The 25,140-nt window shown below is 39.1% G+C and overlaps 1 protein-coding gene across 1 annotated transcript in view; it reads left to right on the top strand.

Annotated features, from left to right (window-relative positions):
• The window catches only part of LOC118740766 (protein sax-3), a 236,479-nt gene extending 214,221 nt beyond the window's left edge, over positions 1–22,258 (top strand). The window contains exons 9-12 of the mRNA XM_036472431.1: positions 435–675; positions 4,072–4,232; positions 8,006–8,186; positions 18,386–22,258. Of these exons, the coding sequence (XP_036328324.1) occupies positions 435–675; positions 4,072–4,232; positions 8,006–8,186; positions 18,386–20,342 (2,540 nt within the window). The 3' untranslated portion in view covers positions 20,343–22,258. The remainder of the gene's footprint in view (positions 1–434; positions 676–4,071; positions 4,233–8,005; positions 8,187–18,385) is intronic.
• The last annotated feature ends 2,882 nt before the right edge of the window (positions 22,259–25,140 follow it).

Genomic DNA, 25,140 nt, shown 5'->3' on the forward strand with positions numbered 1-25,140 from the left:
TCACCGCCACACGCAATGGAGGCCATACAATTCAATCGAACATCGGTGTTTCTCAAATGGCAGCCACCCTATCCGAATAAGACACGGAATGGTGCGTATAAAAATCGCTTAAAGCCACACACATTCATATACAGAAATGAAATGAAAATCTGCTTCTGGCTAGCTTACTTTCCTATTAGTCCCCATTTGAGATTTATGCAACTCAAAATTGTAGTAGTAGTAGTACTGCTCCTACGAAGTGCAACTTGGCAAGGTTTGCCAGTATTCGGCAAATTTTCATTTCACATTTCGAGAAGAAATGTGTCTGCTGTTTAATTTTTTTTCACAACACACGCTTGTCTTACTCGTTACAACATTTATTGAATTCTTTCTCTCTTCTTTTCATTCTTCTATTCTTTTTTCCCTCTTCTTGTTTGCTTTCGATTTCATTGCAGGCGTTTTAACCAACTACAATGTGCTGGTAAAGGGTCTGGACTCACATAATACAACACGCATTTTCAAAAATATGACAATCGATGCCGGCTCACCAACATTGTTGTTGGCCAACCTCAGCACTGGTGTTACATATTACATTTCCGTTGCGGCTGCTACAAAGGTGGGCGTGGGCCCATTCAGCAAGCCAGCCGTATTGCGTATGGATCCACGCACACAATCGTTGGATACGGGATATACAAGGTTTGTTATGCGACTAGCAGATTTAAATCTAACACAAATTATTCTCTGTACATATATGTATGCATGTTAATATATATCTAAATTTGTATATTCAGACATTCACTAGGATGCCCCACCGAAACCACATATTTCTATAATCCAAAAAAAATCTAGGCCTCCCCAAAATATTTCGCTACAATTCGGGTTATTAATAAACTGAATAACTCAAAAAATTCGTCGTTAGTCTATTTTTACTTGAATGCCTATTTGTCTTGCAACTTTCTTTTCCTCCTCTGAGTAGTTTTTTATCTCCTAATCTGCTGAATAAATTTATCGAATACAGTACTGCAACTTGTACTTAATTACTTGGCTTATAGGATTGGATAGAGACGCCTGGGGGTTGGTTTCCCCAAAAACGAAGTTATTCATAAACTGAAGCCCCATTGTACTAAGGTTTTCGCTTCTCCTTGCTGAATCATTTTGAATCCTCGACGAAAGTCGTCAGGCACCAAAGGTTTATGTTAGGGTCACTAAAGAATTGAGACCCCAGAAAGCACAATCAACGCATCGATAATACCGGACAGCTACAGGGAACATGTAGAACTGTCTCTTCCTCCGCATATATGTAAGCTTCGAATCCTTTTTCGATCCCATCTAAGGCAAGTTTTCCTAGAAATTCTAAAGGAAGTGGTTTGACTCCACCCCTCGTTCGCGCGAGTTTAGATGAAATCTCCTAAAGGCAGCTTGCAAGTAGCGAAGCGCATATTAACGAGTTCTATGGCCGGCAGAGTCTGCTTGGTTGTAAACCCCTTACCCTCTATGCATGTATATCAGACATGTGGATTTTTAGATAGTCGGTCAGTGGTGAAAGATAATTTTCTCTGGACGGAAACATTTTGCTGGAAAAGGAACGTTGAAGAAGGAAGAAGAAAATTGCGCAATGCGTTTATTTGGCAAAAACTAGGAATTACTTACACAGATAATTCATCGAATTTGTGGAGCATCTCTCTACCAAGGGCTAAACTTGCTAAAATTCACTTCTCTGAAAAAGCGACTATCACACCATTCAAAGTACAAAAATGTCACCACTTCATTAACCTATCCTGGGGCTCCGCACCTACAGATGGTTTGAAAAATAAGGAGTAAAGACCATACAGTCTCTGAAAGCCCTGCTTTTAAAAGTTAAACGGAAGATTAGTGCCGCTACAAGGGTAGATCTACTAACAGAGATCAGAAATAACCAAAATATATTTCGCTTTTGAAGTATTTTACAGATTTTACATGGAAAGCGCACTATAAAAGATCTTTATTTGTGTTGCATATTGATTTGCCAGCGCCTAAAACTTTTTAAAGCTTTTTACTTATACATTTTTTATAGACGCACAAAGGGTAAAAGCACTCTCCGCCCATATTTGTCTAAACTAGCGATGGGCAGAGAGAGCTTTTATTCTGCACGGGCCTATACAAAATGTAAAGAAAGCTTGAAGAAGCAAGGCAGTGTCCATCGCCGATATAAACCAGTCACAACGAAAAAAATAAAAATTTAAAGATTTTAAATGTAGCTTTTTATAGCTTTTCAGTAAAGCTCTCTTTGATCGCATCTGGTCTAGAAACGTACAGGATATTGTGTTCACTATGGGCATCGCTCAATGAGGTATACGACGCTTTTTGCAGCGAATGCCCGCAGGAATGCTGACGGTTCACTGAATTATAAAAATTTTTCAAATTCCTGTGGTCTCTAATAACGTTTTCAGCATCCATAAGACTCCATCCCGTCTAATGGAAGTCAAAGGCCTACATTTTAGATACATATATATTTTTTTTGTACCAGATTCTGCAAGAACAGAATATTCACGTCCAAAATGTTTAATCAATATGACCTCTGGTGGCCGGTTATAGATTACGTAGAGGTTAAGTACTTCTTTTTTTCCCTCGGCTGATATTTGTCTGGAAATGGGTCTTCGGGTAAGGAGTTTTACAAGCAGCGGCACCGATCTCTACTCAGAGGAAGCTACCCATTTCTTCCTATAGAGGACTGAAGCATCTTCCGAGCTGAGATGTATGCTTTTATGAAAGCAGAAGGAACTGAGATCTAGGCTATAGAGAAGGAAACTAGTCTTCTAGTAAATACCTGTGTTCCATCCTGAAAGGCCACTACATTCATCGATATTTAAGGAAACTTTGAGATCAGTAGTAGTAGCTGATGAAGTGTCTACATATGTCTCTGAAATCATATGAAGGTAATCGAGGAATCAAATGTAGCTTTTGCAAGAACCTTAAGGACCAAACGGGATGATCGCGAGATTTCTACGTCACTACGACAGCAAAAAAATGGTCAACGCTATACAAGAATTGCCTCGATGAGAACTAAGAGGCATCAGTTGACCACCTTCTTTGTCCATACGCGGACAGTCGAAGCGACTCATACAGCAGGGGCCACGTTCCTTCCCTTGTCTAGAAAACACAAAGAAGGTGGAACGCATCTTAATTTTATTTTGATCGCATCGCTTTTATTTTGAAAAATATGTATTTCAATCGGTTAATGATCTGCATTTTCTCTTTCTAATGACTGCTTATACTTTGCCGAATGAAAATATAACAAAATCCTCACCCATCCTGCTAACCTTACTATAAGAATTTGTACCTCTAAAGAATGATCCCGAATTGAGCTAAATTAGTGATATGCATGAAGAAATTTAACCACTCTCGTTTATGGAGGGCGACAAACTCTAATATGCACAGCCCGCAGTAGCCTAAACAAGCGCCATTGGCGTCAGACTATTCATAATCAACATTTTTTTACTACCTTCCTACATTATGTCGTCGTTGTTTTTGTAACTCCAATAATGCTCGAATATTTGCTGTTACTTGTTGTTTAAATGGCCACCAACTGGCCAGGCAGCCGGTCAGCCAGCCAGCAAAACTCAGATCGCGCAGTGTGGTGACGTTTATCGTTCAACGACGGTGCAATCAACGAATCGGCAAAAGCAAAAGCAACATCGGTAGTGACATGACCAAAGGCAACGAAACCTCATCAGCATATTCAACGACTACAAACAAAAGCAACCGGACTACAGCATCAACACCAACAACAAAGTTCACATATGCACAACATCCATAAATCGGCAGCAATTTTCTCTAGTTTCCCGTGCAAATTTGTGTCTGATTAAAGTGAAAAACGTAGCTGGTCTCATCCAAGGGTGATGTGCGTAGCTTCAATTCCTACTGCTATCACACTGCTGCTCTTGCTTTTATTTTCACTGCTGTGTTTGTTGTCTGTGCCAATACATTGCCGCCTACTTTCATTCAATCATTCATCCATTTCACATCAGTACATCAATTTCCATTTTCTCATTTTCCCCACACATAATTTCGTTTTGCTCTACTCTTTCATTTGCTCCTTCTTCTCTTTCACAGATATCCCATCAATCGCGACATTGCCGACGATTTTCTAACACAGACTTGGTTCATCATTTTACTGGGTTCCATTATAGCGTTAATTGTGTTTCTATTCGGCGCTTTGGTCCTCTTCAAACGCTACCAATTCATTAAGCAAACATCGTTGGGCAGTTTACATGGTAAGTAGCACCTGAATGAACTTACATACATACTCATCTGCATACACCTTCACGTCTATCTGATACTGCTTAAATACTACAGGCTCTAGAATAAGTATGTATTTATGTGTGTTTGGTCTTCTCGAGTCATTTTATTGGCAACAGGTATTAAAGCGAAACACGTAAAAAGTAGTAAGATAAGCATTTGAAATTTAATTTTCGTTCTCTATATGTCACATAATATCAAATCGACAGTACTGTGTGAAAATCCGGAATCCTTCCTGAATCCACTAGTATTAGTTCTTCAAACCTAACATAAGGCCCATTGGCAAGATTTTTTTCGCGAATATCTGTGTGAACAAATTGGCATATACCCCATTTTCGTCGAGTTTCCACAAAGAGAAGAAGAATCTACTGAGTCATGTCTAAGTTTGGGATCCTTGCAAAGCTCATACGATTAAGCTGATATAGGAGACATAGTGGTAAGACAAAAAGCAAAGAATATGGTGCCAGGGGTTACTGCCATCTCGCCTGTTCTGTATAGTAGTCGACAAACTTACACGCATTCAGAGCGACAAGGAAAAGATGGTGGTAGGTTAGGGAAAGGAAGGTTACGCTAGATGACTTTTAGTTTAAGAAGCCTAATGGACCCATAATAAAACCAAGTTGTTCTATCCTTTCCTGTTACTAACTAACTAAGTAGCTTCTCCAGTAAATCTTCTAATGAAGTTTTCCAAATCTGTCTAGTTCGCTCGAAGAAGTGGGAGTTAGTATTTCGGTAAGTAGCCGAAGTTCAGTTTTGATTGTTTTGCCTCGCGGCAGAATTGCGACTTTATATCACTTCCCATTATGAAGGACCCAAATAGGTCAGGTAGCGAGATCTTGTGGGATTGCTCTGCACAATGTGATAAACAGCATTTCGCCGTAGATCGAGAATGTAGTGGAGCGACGATTAAGTCAACGAAAAAACATACATTTGAAGTACCAGCACATAGTGACGAATAAAGTTATGCATGGAGAATCGGGAGGGGTGGAGGGAACAATAGCTTTGACACCTATAGCTTCTTATAATAAAACCGGTCCGTGTTCACCACGAAAGCTCCTCAAAATGGCTTATTTCCATTCCCAAAATCTCATCGGGAGGATGGAAAAGTGGGACCCAAGGTGCTTGAACCTTTGATGGAAAATTCGTGGCACCAGAGCAGCAGGAATTGAGATGATTGTACCTTATCGTCCTCCATGCCGCTCGTACGAAAGGGGTCATCGTTACACAAAGGCCAGTTACAACTCCCACCACTAGCGAGAGGTGTAACTTTCATAGTCCCCAGAGCTCCCTGGACCCCCGGCGGTCTACACTTGACCAGAAGGATTTTGTCACCTTGCATTCCAAGCTCTTCGCCTAGCGCCCGCTGAGCTGGCCCAACGCCCATCCGACCAGGAACAGACCAGATGAGGTCAGGACACCATCCAGACTAACTCTTCCCGGGAACAGTTCCTCAAGAGTTTCCTGTCTTGCCAGCTCATTGGCCATGCTGTTTCTAGCCATTTTACTGTGACCCGGAAATTAACTTAATAGAGTAGTTAGTTCACGAACAAACCATAAGAGATCCGAGAGACTGTTTGGCTATCGGAATAGATATTCACCTCAAATAAAGGCATTACACTAGGGAGCAACTAATCCAAAACCTACTTTATTGCGGCTGCATCTACCTATGGAACGCAACAATAATCCGTTCAATAATCAATTTCAAGTTGATGAAGAGTTTTTGCACCTACCGGCTCCGACGCCTAGCCTATTTAGGGAGTTTACAAAAGCCTCAGGCAAGACGTTATTAAAAGCCCCTCGATATGAAGGATGGCACCAAACACGTATTCCTTCTGCAAAAAGGACTGTTCGGAACTATCAACGATCGTATGTAGGGCCATTTCAATGGATCTGACCTTGCAGTAGGCATGCTAAATTGAAGACAGATGCTCCCTAAAAGTCCTGTTTTTAGGTTTAGATCAATCTGCCTCTACAGCGTATTCAATGGAAACAAGGAAGGGCTCATTGGCCTGAAGTCCCCGGATGCGAGACCCTACTCGCCTTAAGATTAAAGGTAACAAGGTAGCTTGCAAAGATAGGCACCCAAACAACACACATAGCTAAAACCATCCAATAAAGAAGACCGCTTAGAAATAAATCTATTGTATGGCCTTCATTAAATGGGCTACATGTTTGTTCATCGGTCCAAACTGTTTTATCAATACGACCAGAAAAATCAAATTTCCTTGAAACTTCCGTAGCAAATCCGCCACAAAAGGCAAACATTTCATGAAAAGAAAGAAATGGTCGCAGCATGTGAACCTTTGTGCACAAGTGCTTGATGCAGGTATAATAGAAACAAAAGTAATAAATATTTCACGCCAAGCACCTACACAAAAGCCTAACAACCGCTAAGCGTAACTAATCGGCTTTCGGTATATAAGTGCACATATATGTACATTAGGTTGGCCCAAAAAAAGTAAAGTCGAAATTTTAATGCTCTCACCCCCTAAGATTGTTCTATACCGAAAACATTATACCGCTGTGTTTTTATTTTGAAACCAAAAAATATTTAGTGGTCGCTCAAAACAAAAAAAAACTTTTCGTAGAAAATCAATACTTTTCGATCGGAAAACTCTGTTTCTCTTAAGAATACCCGATTGTTTATTTAACAATTTTTTTCATAGTAACTAAATTTTATAGGTCCACCAAAAAACCCCAGAAAATGCAATGGGGTGCCCAATAAAAAACCTTTAGCATTAAAAAATGGTTAAATAAATCATTGGGTATTATTATTGGAAGTCTTATGAAGAGAACCAAAGTTTTCCAAATGAAAAATATTGATTTTCAATAATTCTATAAAATTTCTACCAAAAGTTCTTTTCTGCCCATAAAAACTACATAGCAAACTTTGAGCGCTTTGAGTGACCTCTAAATATTTTTTGATTTCAAAATAAAAAAACAGGATATAATTTTTTTAGGTATAGAACATTCCAAGGAGGTAAGAGCATTGAAATTCCGACGTTACTTTTTTGCATGCATTTTTGGACCAACCTAATGAGCATACAACATACATTGAAAGTTTGAAGAAATTTCACAAAACAAAAGGAAACAAATCGTGCCTAATAATAAATTCGCATAATGCAAAAATAAAAAAACCCACTCAAACAAAGCCGGCGACAGTAAGAATAACAAGAAAACATTCGCTCAATCGGGGCGGAATGAGAAATTATTGGAAGACACGTAAAAAATGCATTAATTATGCGCGAAGCACAAAAGAAGAAAACAAAAAGAAAAAAACACTGAAAGCAAATAAAATTATAATAAACCAAACAAATGAGCTTAGCAAATTAGGCGAGTTGATTAAGAGGTGCACATTAGGATCGAAAAAGATACGCTGCCAGCGCTCGAAGTACACACAGCAAAGGCAGGTAGAACAGAAATGATAATAAATTCTCGAATTCTTGCAGAAGAAAAAAGTTTCAATGATAGATTTGCTCAAATAAAAAATGGACTGGAATACCAAAAAGGCTTAAAGCACGCAAAAAATAGATAATTTTGAATATCCGCTGCCACAGCGGTGGCTATCTAAATGAGCTTGTGAGAAAGCATTTGATGCAAATATATGCATGCAGGTCGTATTTATGTAGATAGCATGCTAGAGCCTAAAAATCCCTTTCCCATTTTCTTTTTGTTTTTTTTTGCTTTTCTAATGCTCGTTTATTTATATCTATTTTCTTGCTTCTTCTCCTCCTCCATCTTATTACAGGCAATCACGCAATTGGTGCCGTGCGAAAATTCCCTACGCTACCTTTGAATGCGAATGGCGTCTGGATCGATCCGACCGGTGGTGTATGGCGTCAAGCCAGTAGCTGTACGACAAAGGACCAACTTCCGGATTACGCACAAGTCACGGGCCAGCAAACGTTGCCATTACCCGATTATGAACGGTAAGTTATTGCTGCCTTTTATTTTGGTAATATCAATGCAAAGAAAAACGCACACGAAGGCACAAGCTTGCAAGCACAAATACACTTCGACGCCATTATAAGCGCGAACTGTGTAAGCAAAGTTTAGCAATCGCTGCATGGCGAAACGTCAAAGTTGCCCCTACCCAGCTCAAAAGTAACCAGCAAATTAGTTATCTGTTGTTTAGGCAACAATGAAAGAAAAAGTGTAGGCTACACGCTTAGGCGCCCCCTAGCGCAAGCCGATACCACGAAATGTGCGTGTTGCTAATTATCTAATAAGGAAATACTTAACTGATTGTAGTTGGCCGACCGACCCACGACTACTTGCGTTCTCATTCACCCACAAACATTCTCCCACTCTCTGCAACTCTTCAGACTTTTGCCGTTTAATTGCTGCTTTCCAATTTGCATTTGTGGCTTACCAGAGTTCGTAGCGTTCCCCTAGCTGGTTGTTGGGCTACGGTTTTTATACTTCGCAACTTGTTTTTCCTTAACTTCTTTTGTATTATTTTTTTTTTATTCTTTCTTTTCATTAACTATCGCTTGCCGGAACTTTGAAAGTTAGTTCTCGCTGATAAGCATTTGAAAAGTTTCCAATGCAAGCGATAAAATTAAATGTTACTGCGTTTTGGTTAAAGTTATCGTTTTTATGGTTTTGTTTTCTGTATTTCTTAACTATTTAAATGCTAATGTTGCACAACTAAGAAATGTGCACTTTAAGTACTTGAAAAAGATTTTAGTGGTCCGCAAAAGTTAAAAAATGAAAAAGCTGCCACGTACTCATGAAATTTGATAAGCAAACAAATGTGTACGAATTGGTAAAGCATCAGGCGGCTTAGTTACTTACATAAATAGGCTACGAAATTATGCCGAACTGGTTCCGAAATGTATCTGAAATATTCTTGTACTTGTCTGGAGATGGTCCAGCACTAGTCCCAAAATGTTACTCCCATAGTCCAAAACTAGGCCGGAAATGGTCCCGAATAGGTCCCAAAATGATCCCAAAAATCCTGAACCGATCTCGAAACGATGTGCATACAATTAAACCGGGTTGATCTCCATGATAAAGTAACAAGTTTGTTATAATCCCCCCTAGTTCCAAAGTTTACTGGATACTCCATACCGTTCTTAACCAGTGGTGGGCACAGGAGAGCTCGAAGTTCGCAGCTGGGTCCAAAATGGACATTGGAACAAGGTATGGTGTCTTTCTTAACAGCCGACTTTGAGAGAGGCCTATAGACTCCCAGACTACTGCAGCTACTGGCAGGCTGAGATGCCTTACATCTCCATTAAAACTCACTTTTGTTATAGATAGTTCAACTGCTATCAGGGTCCACTTGAGGTGTAGACAAGTGCAGGAGCATGGGATCTAAGATAGATTAACAGGGAAGTTCTGGCTAAGATTGTAAAAAGTCTTTCGTACGATAAATGAAAGATAGATGGCAAGGCAGTTTGATAGTTATTTTAGCACAAAAGTCTTAAAAAACAAGCTCAAACAAACAACAACAAGCTCAAACAAGCTCATGGGCAAAATCGGACAATAACCACGCCTACCTCTCATATAACGGTAGATTTCAGAAATACGAAAACTGCGATATTTTAGTAACTACTTAAGCCTATTCACTCAAAATTGATATTTGCAATGATTTTTAGACGATAAATAAGATTATGATAAAATTTTGGAAAATGGACGTGGCACCGCCTACTTATGATCACATATATGTACCAAACTCGGTATGATTATTGTCTTGCCACATAAAAGCAAAACGCTGAAAATTATTGAAAGCTGACTAAAATTACGCCCACTTTTTATATAACGGTAAATTTCAGAATTACACCAAATTGATACTAACCCCAATCCCTTGAAAAGAAGTAGCATTAATAATGGAATTTTGGAAAATGGGCGTGATACCGATATTAGTTTATCGAAGATGTTTGAAATAGGGATAAAACCATCCCTGCTTACAACGTAGCGGTAGTTTTCGGAAAAGTGAAATAACTATATTTGATACTTGCGCCGGGTATTTAATGTTCGGTTCCGGCCGAACTTAGACTTTTTACCTTATTTTTAATTAAATTTAAGTTTTAAAAATTTATTTTATGTATTTTTTTCTTTTTAGTTTAATTTTCTTTAATTGTTTCGTTGTTATTGTTTTTAAAGGGATATTTTTTAATCTTATTTGAGTTTAATTAACTTATTTTATTTCTTTGATTTATTAATATTTTTTTCAGTTAAGTTAAATTTTTTTGCAAAAAATAAAAATATTTTGTTTTTAATTTCATTTACGTTTTGGAAATTTATTTCATTTATTTTTTCTTTTTTTTTATTAATTAAGTCTGTTATTCCTTTGTTAATTTAATTTTTTTTTTTAATTTTCTGACTATTCTTTTAAAAAGAAATAAATAATATAAAAAAAAACTTTTTAATATACAACGCTTTTATAAATGGACTAAAAAGTAGAAAATAATATTTCTCAGTCCCATAGAATTTGTTTTGATAACTTTTGATTTTGAAATCTTAGCAAAAGTCGTTATAACCAACTTATGAGATTGAAAATGAAAAGCGTGGGGCGCATATAATAGCCACCTGAATTGATATGAAGGGTAATATATGTTCATATGTATGTGGATATATGAATAACGACCGCTTAAAATCGATCTCAAATTTGTACTTTCGCTAAAGAAATTTTAGGTCTATGTTATGTAGTTTGCCTATTGTCAATTAAATATAATGCTTTGTATTGCATGCGTCTCACGCTTTTCATTTTCAATCTCATAAATTGGTTATAACGACTTTTGCTAAAATTTCAAAATCAAAAGTTATCAAAACAAATTCTATGGGACTGAGAAATATTATTTTCTACTTTTTAGTCCATTTATAAAAGCGTTGTATATTAAAAAGTTTTTTTTTATATTATTTATTTTCTACTTTTTAGTCCTGTCTGAATAAAATTTTGAAATAGATATTAAAGTAATTCAACGATATTAATAGAAAGGTGCACACACATGCATTTACATATGTATGTACATACAAACGAGCACCAATTAATTTTATTTAAAGAAATGGCGTGTCGTCTATTTCCGCTGTAGCAAACGTAGTACATAGGGCGAGATCTAGATGTCATCTACCTCGCCCTATTCACTACAGATGTCGCCCTATGCACTATGCTTTTTTATAGGAACTTTTCAAAGCAAAGGTTTTATGGTGTCGGACACACAACATTGAAAGTTTCTGGACACACAACATTGCAAGTTGATAAAAGCGTTGTAAAATATACTTACTTTTTTTATTTAATTTGATTTTTATGATCCTATAATTTTTTTGAATTTTTTTATTTTTTTTTTGTAAGAACTCAGCATTAGCAGATGTTTCAATTAGTCTTTCGAAAGACAATAAAGAGCTTTCAAGATAGTTGCACGAATTGACAATTTCCATACGAAAGATTTTTTTCTTTCAAAAGATCGTGGTGAATTGAAAGACAGTTGTCAGAATTGTCCTGTTAGAGGTAGTGGGTCAAAGCGTATGGCCCTCCTTACGATTCCACGCCAATTCCGAAGGCCTGCATATCGACGTCCGTGAAAGCCGAAATAATTGAGGAAGAGACATAAAATCTTTACGCACTTGGTCCGTACTCCAAAGTCTTTGTCTCAAATTTCTAGAAAACCACTTCTTCGATAACTTAAGTAGCTTTATCGAAATGCCATTAGAGTTTGGCAGAGAATCAAGATTATTTGATGACATACAAGGGCAGCTCTAGAGAATAACTTGCATTACAAATTTAGCTTTACAGATGTCATGTCTACCGCGACTGTCATGTCTACCGCGACTGTTTCTTTTTCTTTTCCATTGCTTTGGAAAATAGTCTTCGTGTTGGCCTTCGAGTAACAGGTCTATTGGAAGATTTGATGCCTATTGAAGAAGTACTGCCGAAAAGTGTTTAATTAAAAGCGCTTCTTATTATGGCGGCTGGGCAGAGTTGCAGGTCTAAATTAACCGAAATACTATCACGACAAAAGACCGACTATATGGTATCTAACCATAGCTTCAATAACATAAAAGTGAGATTCATCTACACCGACGGTTCAAAGATGGAATGCAGTATGGGGACAGGCGTCTCATTATCCATCCGTCTACGGAATAGTCCAAGCATCCAAGCGAAAGTTTTAAGCTTTTTAGGTTCTAGGAGAAGGTAAGCCCTGTTAGCATTAGCATCACCGGTTACTGAACCTCAGATTTTCCAGAAGAGCAAAACAGAATTTTGCTCAATATCTGCGCCAGTAACTGCCTCTATTATCTGGGTTACTGGCCATAGAATTATTGACGCCAATGAGATGGTGAATGGATTGGCGAAGGCCGGGGCATACTTGAAGGAATCCGAGGCTCGATATACAGACTTTCAAAACAAACTCTGGCCTGAGTCGACCTGCTTAATAGGCCAAGGATATATAGGCAAACATATAGCGATAATGGAGTTCCCATGTAATAGAGCTTGCCGCAGCTGATAACTAAAAGGCAACTGATACAATGGATCACATCTTAATTTTTAGATAACGCAGTTGTCTGGTACTCAGTTCCTTTCCTGACACATCAGACTGGTAGATCTGAAAGGACACCTTCCAAAGTTTACCTAGGGAATTCGCATTTTGTATCTATTCCTAGTTGGCACTAAAGTCCCTTGGATTGCTCGAGCCTTGAAACACCCCCGTTGTGGATTGTTAAGCGTAACCAGCTAATCATTTCGTAGCTACCCTGCAGTAGAGGGGAGCGATTACAAGACTGATAAATCGGTAGCTACCAAGTAAACTTCGTCGATTGCCGATCGACTACTTCCCTTGTATTTCAGCGATTATTTTTACATGAAAATGTCCTAGGCGACAGTAACTATCGGCTTTCTCAGTACTACCAGGTGTTACTAAGGTAGTTACTTGCGTGATTTATGGACGCCCCCTTTCGTAGTGTTTCGCAATTCTATTTTCGACTGGTTCGACTATACCACGGCTTTATAGAGTAGCTTTTACCTAGGAGTCGGTAAGTTAGCGATCCAAAAATAGCAATTGACCCCAACAGTACTGGAGGCTAAGTAAAACCTGCTCATTTACCATTGAGCTGCACTTATTACTCACAACAAAGCAGGTTGATACTGAACCTCAAATTATGCATTCAAAAATTACTTGACTCCCACTCCCTCAAAAAAAAAGTATCATTTCCAAGTGGGCCTCCTTTCCATAGAAGTACACTACTTACTTAATCCTGAAGAAATTCGTATAATTAAAAACCATCATTCGCTAGTGGCAACCACCAACTCTGCTAAGTCTGCTAAGCCATTAAAGTGTTACACTTGAGTGCATTTTGGAAAAGTGCCGAAGAAAACGCACGAAAGAATAGCCAAAAAATTAGAATGCCGCCGGTTGGCTTATTTGGTTAAAGAAAGACAAGAGCTGGCCCACAAAACTCCATGGCGTGGAGTGGAGTGAGAACGGCAGCCACGTGTTCAATGCCCACCCACCGCTGCAAGCTGTCAGCGGAGCAGAAACAGTTAAAAGAAAAACAGCAATGGGGTAAACAACAGCTGCCAGTCATAGCAACAGCAATAGCAACATTGGCAATGAAAAACAGCAATGGTAAAACAAAAAAAATTTTAATATTTCGGTATCGCTTCCTCTACTCCTTGCTTGGGTTTGTCTATCAAACTGTCTGTCGGCGTTGTTGTATTGTTTTTTTCCTGCCAGCGCCGCTGTTTGCTTATTTGCATGGCGGCCAACCCACCTTTGGCTGCGCTTAATGAATTTCACCGAAATGGGTAGTAACCCTACTCCACCTACTTAACTACATACGTCCCCCTTCACGCACGACAGCAACTCCTCTCAAGAAGGGGGGGCGGGGGGGGGGGGGGTACTTCACATTGCGTATGCCTTTTTTGTGTTGCTTAAAATTTAATGCGAGCGGCAACAAAGGGGGAGGCGTACGCCGCAGTATTGCAATCGTGACGCACTTGATAGGCAACACCCATGTTGCTGCATTTATTTGCTGTTTTTATAGCTGTTGTTTTTCAGTGTTTACTTGTGGCCGCTTTACGCATTTATTTGCTTTATTACGCAAGTATTGTTTCCCTCTCTTCACTTAACCACCGCCTGTTGTGCTGCTCCTCTTGGGCTTCTCGCCTCATCCTTGACACTCGCGCAGTTCATTTCCTGTGCATCAACCATATTTTCACTAGGAAATTTCATTATATCCGCTTTACATTTGAAACGTGTGCTTCGCAGTAAAATTTATTGCCATCAAAGCCATTAACATTGAACAATTTTTTTTTTAATATGCCAACGTTTTGCACTTCAACTTCCTTCCCACTCTATGCACAGCAGCGCTTCGAATTCCGAACCTTTGTTTTTTTTTTTTTGTTGTTTGATGTCTATTAAAGGCACACAACTGTCAGTGAGTCAGTGAATGACAGTTTTTTATTGTAGTATTGATCACGCGTTAAATTTTTTACCTTTCAAGTATATAAAAGAAATTGCAATTAAACGATTTAATTGGCACTTTCAGAATCCTGTTTATTGCAGGTATTTTCTATTATTTACAGGACTATTTGTTATTGTGAAAAAATATCCGAAATGATGGTATTTCTTTAGACTTGGGTGTTGCCTATAATTAAAAGCAATTGTATATACATTAGAGCTCTAGTTACCCGGGTATCGAGCAATGCGAGTAGCTCGATACTCGCTCGAAACTCGTTCATTGCTCAACTGCTCAAATGTTTGTTCAAAATTTTCGAGTTTTTGAACAATTTCATAAACAAAAGAAAATTTGTAAATTGTATTTGTCAGCAGCTGCTTTCTAATTTATGTTAAATAAATTATATTATTAAATACCAATGTAACAATCTTTGCATTATATATCAATAATTTGAAAAATTTAAAAAGTTGCTACCAAAAATGTCAATATAATAAAAAAAACATTGCTCAAAGTACTCGAAAAAACTCGAATTGCTCGAGCTCATGCTCGAATATTTTCGAGTAATGAGCATTGAACAAGTGTGCGAGTACTCGCTGCTCATATACCCGGGCTGTTTGAAAATGTGCGAACAAAATCGAGAGCTCTAATATACATACATATCGTTGTTTAACGTAAAAAACCGCGTATCGTTATTCTGCAAAACCGCGTAACTGACATTGGCTGCCAAAAATTGGATTTGCTCACACAAGCTCTTGGCTCAATCCTTATCCATTCGTCCTGAAATATACTAGCCAGAAATGCGATTGCTTTATAAAAAAGGGAATCATTTTGAAATATGAGTGTTTTTACGCTCTAGAAAATAATTTCTACAACTTCACATACCCGGTTTTGCATTTTGCTGATACGCGGTTTTGCATTTTGTTGATACGCGGTTATGCACTTTAAACGACGATATGTATCTAGTAACTAGCAAATGACTAGCTTGCTTCGCGGTGCCTGATGAGAACTTTTTCGTTGCTCATTGCACAAATAGGGTTACAAAGCAAAAACACCAGTTGTAAAATAAAAGTTCTTAGTTTAAGTTGAAACGACTGAAAAGCAGAACCTGTGCTACGATACCATATCGACAGCAATCTTTCCGCCTATGGATGTAAGTCTAAATTGGGGTATCTCATTTCTATTGCAACCACTTTAACCTCTCCCTTATTTAGTTCCTCCAAAATGCCGCTCAACGCTACCACTGACAGGAGTAGGGAGTGTACACCTCCCTGCGGAGGGCCTCTGCTCACATATCTATGTAGTTACTAGACTATCTCCGCTTTTCCCTTGAATAATTCTGTTTTCCAGCATAGAGCGAATACAACCAAAAAAATGGCTGGAATACTAATCCCCGATACCTGAGTAGAAGATCGACCTACATATCTCGGTAGTTCGGAAACGCCGTATATCAGAAAACTTTTCAAGAACGCCCTACTTCATAATTTCATTGAAAAACACTTATCTCATAATTTGATTGCAGAACGCCCTATCTCAGAGCTCGGTTAAAAAATGCCCTATATTAAATGAAAATGTATTGAGAATGTGCTGGGATAGGGAGCTTTTGAATCGGCCATTGAAATTACCTTTTCTTTAGGTCAAAAACTTGGCTAGTTCTTTGACTGAAGACTTTATTAAGTCGGATTGGGGGAAAGAAAGTCCGGAATTGGAACATCGGAGAGGGAGTCATGGAAAACTCACGAGCAATCCCACACCCTTACGGTACTTGCAAAAGGCTCTACAGATGTCGTGCAATTGACTACATCCGGCTACATCTCAAAGGCCTGGAGGGTTGATCCCGAAGACCTGCACATAAGAAACGAGATTCTTCATTACTGTCTTTCGAGAACTGAACAGGCTTATTGCAAGAGCAGGTGGGTGGATAGTGGACAAATTAGTAAAGTGTATAGAGGAATCCTACACTCACTGGAGGTCTTTGACTTCGTCCCTAAAAAGATAGATTACCGCGCCCCCTAAATGGCTCTCATCAGCTCCTTCTCTATCTGCATTCCTTCAAGAGAGGACTGGGTGGGCGGGGTTACTGGAAAAAGGGAGCGGTAAACTTCTTCACAGGCGGATCAAAACATTGAGGAGGGTTGGCGAGGGCAAAGAAAGATAATCTGAAACCTTATCACCAGATATGGAGCAACTAGCAACGCTTCCATCCTGCTGCGGTACACTCTTGAATCGCAGAGTTGGTGGAGGAGTCTTCTGTCGAGAATTTTGCAATGTTAGGCTTCAGGACTCCTGCGGTGTCTTTTAGATGGAAACAGCTGTCATCAAGGAAGCGGTAGACCCGCTCCTAAAGAGTGTGACGCCACTTAGGCAGGTTAGAATATACTCGGATAGTCAGGCGGCCATCAGGGCCCTAAACGCTATGTTGGTGTACTCTAGATCGGTGCGGGAATGCCAATCAATCGCGTCGAATACTTCTTTATAACGCTAGTTGAGGTTCAGGGTCACAGTGACATCACACGAAACTGCGTAGCTGATGACCTGACAATAAAAGACACCCTTGAAATCTTATCGCCCGACAGGGAGCAACTAGGAATGCCTCTGTCCTCCTGCGGTATACTCCTGAGCGTTTGGGTCTCCTGTAAGCTCAGCGAGCACTGGGCTAAAGCTAGCACATGAGAAACTGGCAGATCCTTTTGGCCTGGAGTGGGCTATCACAGGAGCTCCTTGCGTTTGCAAAGCCTCAGCGCTCGCTAGTGATCAGGCTTCTGATTTACTTCAGTGTCTCAGCTCTCTCGGCCTTAAGACAATTTGAATTGAAATTCGGAATTCTAGAACACAGCACTAACATAGTACAAGCTTTTTATTGAGAAATTCAATTAGCGTTAATTTATTCTATTAAATGTCTTCATTTAACGCGATTTATTTTGCCACTTTCCTGCCATGGTGCTTTTCCGTTTCCGCGCGCATGTATAGCTACTCTACCTCTACTCTTCTCTGTATGCATTGCAATAAAACCGCTGACCATAGACGCCTGTACAGACGACGCTAACGAGCAGCTGTTCCACCGCCACTGTAGGAGGAGGACCAATGACTTAATGTGCTGTTTAAGAGAATGCAAAAGCAATTGTAGGTGCAATTGTGTGAGTGTAACTTTGCATGACCAGACCAAACAACGCTCATAAATACTCAATCATTTTGCCAAAAAACAACAACAATTTCCGGTAAAAACAAAACCCCCAACCAGTTGCGACATGCAAGCGACTATAACTCCGGTCGAAAAATCGGAATGAGGGAGAGGAAAACAAAAAAAAATGAACGAAATGCCACAACGACATGCAACAAAACAATTGAAGTAGCTGCATATGAATTGAACATGCAACGTTATGTTGCAATATGTCGCGTTTTGCGGGCGTTGTTGCATGAACTTATAGCTAGTGTTGTGGTAAGGCATGCAAGCTCCTTTCCAAAATTTAGAGCGCGCGCGCGTACGTGGGTGGGTAACATAAAATGGTATTAGGTATGTATGTAGCTATATTTGTACTATGCATTTCCGTTCAAATGGAAATGTTCGCTCGTTTGTCAGGAAATAACAGCGAAAACAGCAATGAAAACAAAAACTCCATCAAAAACACCAACACGCATGCAAACGCTTAACCCAGCTCTATCCACTTGATCAAGCCTTAGCTAACTGAAACTCTTTTTTCCCCCATTTGCTCTTCTCTTCCTACAGCCTAACACCGCTTAACATGCCCGATTATGCAGAGGTTGCATGTTCAACATTCAAATCGCCGAACGGCGCGCTGGCACACGTAACGCCAAACGGAAATGCACATGCCATACTGCAGCAAACATCCGGTGGTAATGGCAACAATATGCCAGCGCTCGCTGGCAATGCGCTCTATGATAGCTGTGGCGCGTATGCAACAACAAATTTGGTCGCAAATGCCAAACTCTATCAGAATCGCTATGGCATCACCGGCACTGCCGCCACCACCACGACGACGACGATGAAAACGACACCATTGCCGCCGGCATCGGCCAATGGCAAGGCAACACGCCAACTAAACAATACCGGCAACAGTGGCAGCAACAACAATAACAATAGTCCAGCACACAGCAAGCACGATGACTATCGCGCTGCTGGCATGTATTCTGCGCCACCTAGCGCCCACTACGCTGGACTCATCGATTTGGCTGCGGCCAATCCCTTCAATGACAAAATGACCGCCTCCACCGCTTCTACGGCAATTTTGAGCGCCTCACCAGCGCGCAGCGTCAACAACAAGAAAGTTTCACTCTCCAATGCGCTCGACGCGAAAAGTCTCTATGGCGGCAGCTGCGCTGGCAGTCAACAAAAAATCAACATTACCGAAAATAAACTGGATCTCATGAGCAATCAAAGTCGCATCTCGCCCACACCCACAAATGGCTCGTCTGCCTCGTCTGGCGCAACCGCGTCCAGCTCCGCGGGCAGTGATAGTATTGGCGCGTCGACAAATACGACAGCGCTTATGCCGCGCCTGAATCCCTTCAACACCAACGCCCCCATCGCCAATAGCAGCAATGTCAGCGCTAGCGCTAATCAACGCCAATTACAACAACAGCAGCAGCAACAACAGCAGCTACTAGCCGCCAGCAATGCGCTACGCCAAGGACTTGGCGCCTTTGCCAACACCACTTTGGCCGCGCAGATGGTAAGCGGTGGTGGCGCGGGCACTTTGCGACGCCAACGACATCCGAAAATATTCAAAAGCGAAAATAACATTAACTTTGGCAATCACTATGGTAGCGGCAATGTAAGCGCCAGCAACAATAAATCACAGCTGCTCATCAACCACATTGGTGGCGGTGGAGGTGGCGGCAGCGGCGGCGGCAATGTGTTATCTCTAAGCACCGCAAAGAGCAGCGCCGCACACTTTGACTTTCTCACAGGCGGCGATGATGGCGAACTGGCAGGCGGCGGCGGCGGTGTTGACTACACTAACAGCAGCTGCGCTACGGCCAACGACTTTGGCGCTGTACTTAGCACATCAACGAATCAACTGCTTAACGATTGGACTTCCAGCGCCTCCATAGCCACCGAGAAGCAGTCGCTTGCACACTCACACATCAGCCACCCACAACCAACCCACCAATCCCAGCATCAGCATCAGCAACAGACAAACTACAATCACAGCTTTGGCAGCAAGCAGCCAAGTAAGCAACATTTGTATGTGAAGGCGAAAGATGGCTCATGGTCGGCCGTATCCTCGGATGCATATCAGTCCTACAAGCAGCAGCAGCAGCAGCAACAGCAATCGCTTACATCAGGTGATAAATCACAGCAACAGCTAGAAAAACAACAGCATTCAACTGCAAGTCATAATAGTAATTTTAATGCTAGCAATAATAGTTGTAATATGAATAGTAGTAGTTTGGCAGGCGTAGCTCAGAAAAGCTCGGATAGTTGCTTGAATGCATATAGCGCCTCGCCGCAGAAGAGTAGCGCCGCTAAGAATATTATTAGTAGTAATTATAGTAATACGCCCGCCGCCCACAACCAAACCGAAACCCAAGCACTCACAGTCACAGTCACAGCCGCCAACAGCACACCCACACACCCGCAAGCTCAAGCGCAAGCGCAGCAAAGCATAACTGCTACAACAACAACATATTTTAGTAGCTTCGGACCAAGCGATAGGGTATAAGGTCTCAATTAATTGTAATTCTCACTCGGCTCATGAAAAAGTGCTTTGGTAAGTAGCGCTTGCTTTTCTAGGCAGATAGCGAGTCACTGGGAAACTATCGCAGTGCTAATAAGATTGGAGCATTAAGCAACCGTAAGCTAAACTACGTTAAGTAATTAACTGCTAAGAGAGATTACTGTACCATACAAATATGCAAAATATTATATTTAGTGAAAAATATGTAGTGACTAGCCCAGGCAAAGCAAAGAATACGTACAGAATAACGACTTAGCTAAACACTAAAGAAGAACAGTATGCTGGGTATGTATAGCTGAATATAGATACTTGATGGTGTTTTGGTGTTAAAATCGTTATATCCAGAGATTCAAAGGAAACATAGTTTATGGAAGATATATGCATGGACTTTGTAGAATATTCTTACGCATAAGGTAACGGCTAAATTCGTCGATCGAGTGGAAGCAATGAGAAAACTCATGAAAAATTAAGAAACGTGATTTTCAGCATATTCAAAGATTTTATGTGTTCTTATAGCTCATATATAACGAAATAATATTTATCCCAAGGATTTTTGTAATAAAATTTTTAGCGTAAGATCTATAAACTTCGATAGCCTAAAGGCGAAATTTCTAACAGTTTTTCACTCAACAAAGCTAAACTCTTTTCAAAGATCACGCTAACTATCCCAAATGCTACCAACCTAAACAAAAGATCTTGTTAATATGCAAACATTAATCGTCATAGTATTTCAATTTGTCCCTGGATCTAGTTAAGAGCTTTTCATAGCGGTTCATATTTTTGACATGAACTTCGAACGTTCATTAAGGACATCAAAATATAAGATGGTCAAGCATATACAGCCTTCTTTGTTATTAAGCTTGAGCCCTTGGAACCGAATAGAGTCCTCAAATCGTAAGTCCACGATTATCTACTTAGTATCTTTGAGCGATATCTGTGGTTAAAGTTGTTTCTTTACATACTTCAGCGCTTGTTGTTACAGGTAAGTGCTAGGAATATTCTAAAAATTACGAGCAGTAGATCGAGCTGCACTTTAGTAATTGCCTTGTTTTTACCGAAGCGAAACAGTTGGTTTATGGAAGTTATATAGTTCAAGATCCTCGATAAACTACATTCAACAATAACGATACCCAAAAGCTGTACTCAGGTGCAGATTTATGATGTCTTTCTCCTTCTTATTCTACGAGTGCTTATCAACCAAACTGGTGGTACCCATAGTCTGATTAAAAACAGAAGCTTATATCATCTTAGCCCAATCGCTCACCATCTGCTTCAAAGTCTCCTTATTCGTTACGCATCACCCACTAAGGTAGGCGAAAGAACTTCTAGGAGTCTAGGAAGCCAGAGAACTAATCACACTCCACAAGACTAATTTGAGATTTATTACAGGACTGCTAACAAGTCACTGCAGGCCGCGGGCCCATATGCATACCCTAGGGATTAGCGCAGACGACTGCTACCGCTACTGCGACAGGGTACCAGAAACCTCACGGCATCTCCTCTTAGATTGTGTTAAGGTGGCGAGAGGAAGGAACACTCTTGGGAAGGCTGTGGCCGGAAGCTTCAGACATTCATTCTCTACAGCCCTCGAAACTGGTCGGTTTCATCAGAGCACTAGGGCTTGACGAGGTGTTATGATGAGCTCTGAGGGCACACACAATAGACCTCGGGTCGCAGTGACAAGATAGCTTGAAAGTTTATGTTTATTCAGAGACGAGTGTCTTACCAAACAAAGCTCCCTTTCTTTCTCTTTTGAAACCACTTGTATATCCTTTTATTCGCAGCGCTCCAACAGTCGCAATGGCCGAGTGATCAAAGCACTAGCGCAGCGTTTGAGGTTCGAGTTCTCGAGCAGCGGACTTCTTTTCTTTTTTATTTCTTATTCTTTTTTTTATATTTTTTCTATTTTATTGTTTAAAAAATTTGTATAAAGATTTGTTTAACTTCCTCAACTTTTTATAAAATAATTTTATATATTTTTTTTTTAGATTTAAAAATTTTTTTTATTTTATTTAAATTTAAGAAGCTTATAATTTTTTCGGCTAACTATTTTTTATTTTCTTCGTTTTGTTTTTTGTTTTCATTTAATTTTTGGATTTTATTGTTTAAGAAAAACATTAAATTTTAGAAGAAACATATATTTTTTTCTCTTTAATGTAATTCTTAAAATTTGATTTTGCCATAATTTTTAGATTAGACATCAAATTGACTCAAATTAGTTCAAAACGCAGTTTCTTTAACTTTTAAAGGATATTTATATTTTTTCTTTTATTTTAATTTTTATTTGTCCATTTTGATTAAATTTACTTGCCGTATTTTTATTTTAATGCCTTGTAGGGTTCCTTGGGGATTTTAGGCGAGTCTTTTCTAAACATTTTTGGCAACTAGCATTCTTTGAGATTTCGTCTGGTATTTACGGGATCCTCTTGAGGTTTTTCATGATTTTATCTGGACTTTTAGGCACAGCTTCGCTACCTCTGAGGAGTTTTGGTGGTTTTTCGTGTTTTGTTTGAACTTTTCAAGAATATCAGTATTTCTTTCTAGAAGTATCATACGTTTTTTATACGATAGACATGTTGTCCTTTCTTCTAAAAATTGGTTTTCCAAACTATATCTCTTCATACAGCATGCCACTAATAAGCACCTAAAGCACTACAATTTCGAACTGTGAATACTAATAACAATGAAATATACATACATACATGCATACATATACATATAAAATAATAGGTTACTTATGTAAATAGTTAAAATGCATCTAAAATATGCCTAGCTACGTTTATAGGAATAGCATCCGCATAAAATAAATTATAAAAATATAAAAACAAAAAATAAGAATAAACTATATCTACTTCAAGCAAATAAATAACGAATAACTTAAGCGATTAAATAACTGACACAGGTGTAATTAAAACGACAACTGCCAAAATTCCGGCATTTATACTATAGAATAGAATTTTATTGCAGCAACATGCCACCACTGAACCATGCAAATTTAACGCAAGCACTTTGCGAGAAAAAAAAATATTTAAATTATTATAAATCTACGACATTAAAAATAAATGAATAAATTAAAAATAATTATTACTTGCAAACTACGTAAAATAGTAAATAAATAAATAACAAAAAAATGAAAAAAATTATGATGTCAACGAAGCAAAAGTGCAGGGCATTCATCATTGTAAAAGAAACTCCTTCATGTCCTGTAAATGCCTATTCTCATACCTACATACATATGCACATGCGTAGCTAGAATGTTTGTACTTTCTAAACCACCACCCGCTCCTGGTATTTAGCCGTTTGTAGCAAATAGTTGGCGAGCACGACACGTTGCAACAAATCAATCATGCAAACGCAAACAAAACAAAACCAAACAAAAGAAAATAAAATAAAACAAGAAAACAAACAAAGCGCCAGTGCACGCAATCTGAAAATTGTCGACGAAGGCCACACAAACGTATTGTCGTCATACTCAACTATAATTATGTAATTTGTAATTTAAAGAGTCCCCCTAAAAAACCAACCCTCCACCTTTTTGGGCAAAAACGAATATAAAAAGACGAATAAAAAAACAAAATATGTACGATTGCTAATAATAAGGCTGTTAATTGTATTTGTAAAGAGTAAAAAATAAAAGAATATTTAATTATGTATTATAAGCAACTAATTAAAGTAAATAAAAATTATGCTGAATAAACATTTAAACATAAAATATTTCTGTTTTTAATTAATTTTTAGTCAGCTAATTTGCTTGGTATTTAGATGCTATGTGTTACATGCCTTTCAATTACAGGAATGTATCAGGTAAGTGTAATATCTCTGCGTAACACGATTCAGTGATTCTCTCACATCCCCTAGCATCCGTAGAGTTACAAGGCCGTAATAATTTTGTTACTCGATTATAGTCACTGGGTAATTTTCATGTTGAACTCGGTATTGTATTTGAATTTTTGCTGTATTATTTACTAGAACGCGGTGGGTATAAAAACAAAAAATCGGCCGCTGTTGCTTCTCTCTTCGTGGTGACTCTATGATATCATAGTACTAACTAAAAGAAATTTGGCTCCCATCATGTGATAACACGGCGGAAATGTTTATTTCCATCCTTAAAAAACATCAGTTTGGTTCGACTCTATGATGGCATTGCTCAGCCCATCGGTTTAATTTCTTAGAGCTCCTTCCACGATGCTGCTGATTATGGGTAGATTCTGTACGGACATTGTTGAAGTATGTCGAAGAAAGCGCCAGAGTATACTGCCTAATTTCGAGAGATCTCTCGACTGTTATAAAGATTTCATGAGGCGCCGTCACATCGAATCGTCCTCGCACATATGTATGTTTGTACTTACGTATTATTTTGAGGAAGAATTAGGTACTTCAACTCCCCTAAAAGATGGAGTTATGGACTAAAAAATTTTCTGAAATTGGTAAAAGCCAGCGGCTGATAGCATTGTCCGCTATTTGCAGAATATTCGAGAGTATGTAGTCTCGACTTGGGCTTTTGTAAAGCGAAAATAATCCTAATGTCCATGATATTATTCCTACTTTGAAAATATATTTCGCTATTTTGTAAGCTCCGGCACAATTTCTTGGAAATAGATTTAACATTTCTTCAGAATTTTTCTGGAAATGAGTATCAAAAAGCTCTCTATGCAGATTATTTGGATTCATCGACAACGCTACGATGAACTAATGGATAAGAGTAGTCATTAGCCAGTAACCTGTTTACACCTTTTCCAACAGTATTTCAGAAAAACACAAATGTATTTCAGAAAAGGCCAAA

Source organism: Rhagoletis pomonella, unplaced genomic scaffold (genome assembly GCF_013731165.1).
Source record: "Rhagoletis pomonella isolate Grant_MI unplaced genomic scaffold, Rhpom_1.0 Rhpom_scaffold_00006, whole genome shotgun sequence".
Lineage (NCBI taxonomy): Eukaryota > Metazoa > Arthropoda > Insecta > Diptera > Tephritidae > Rhagoletis > Rhagoletis pomonella.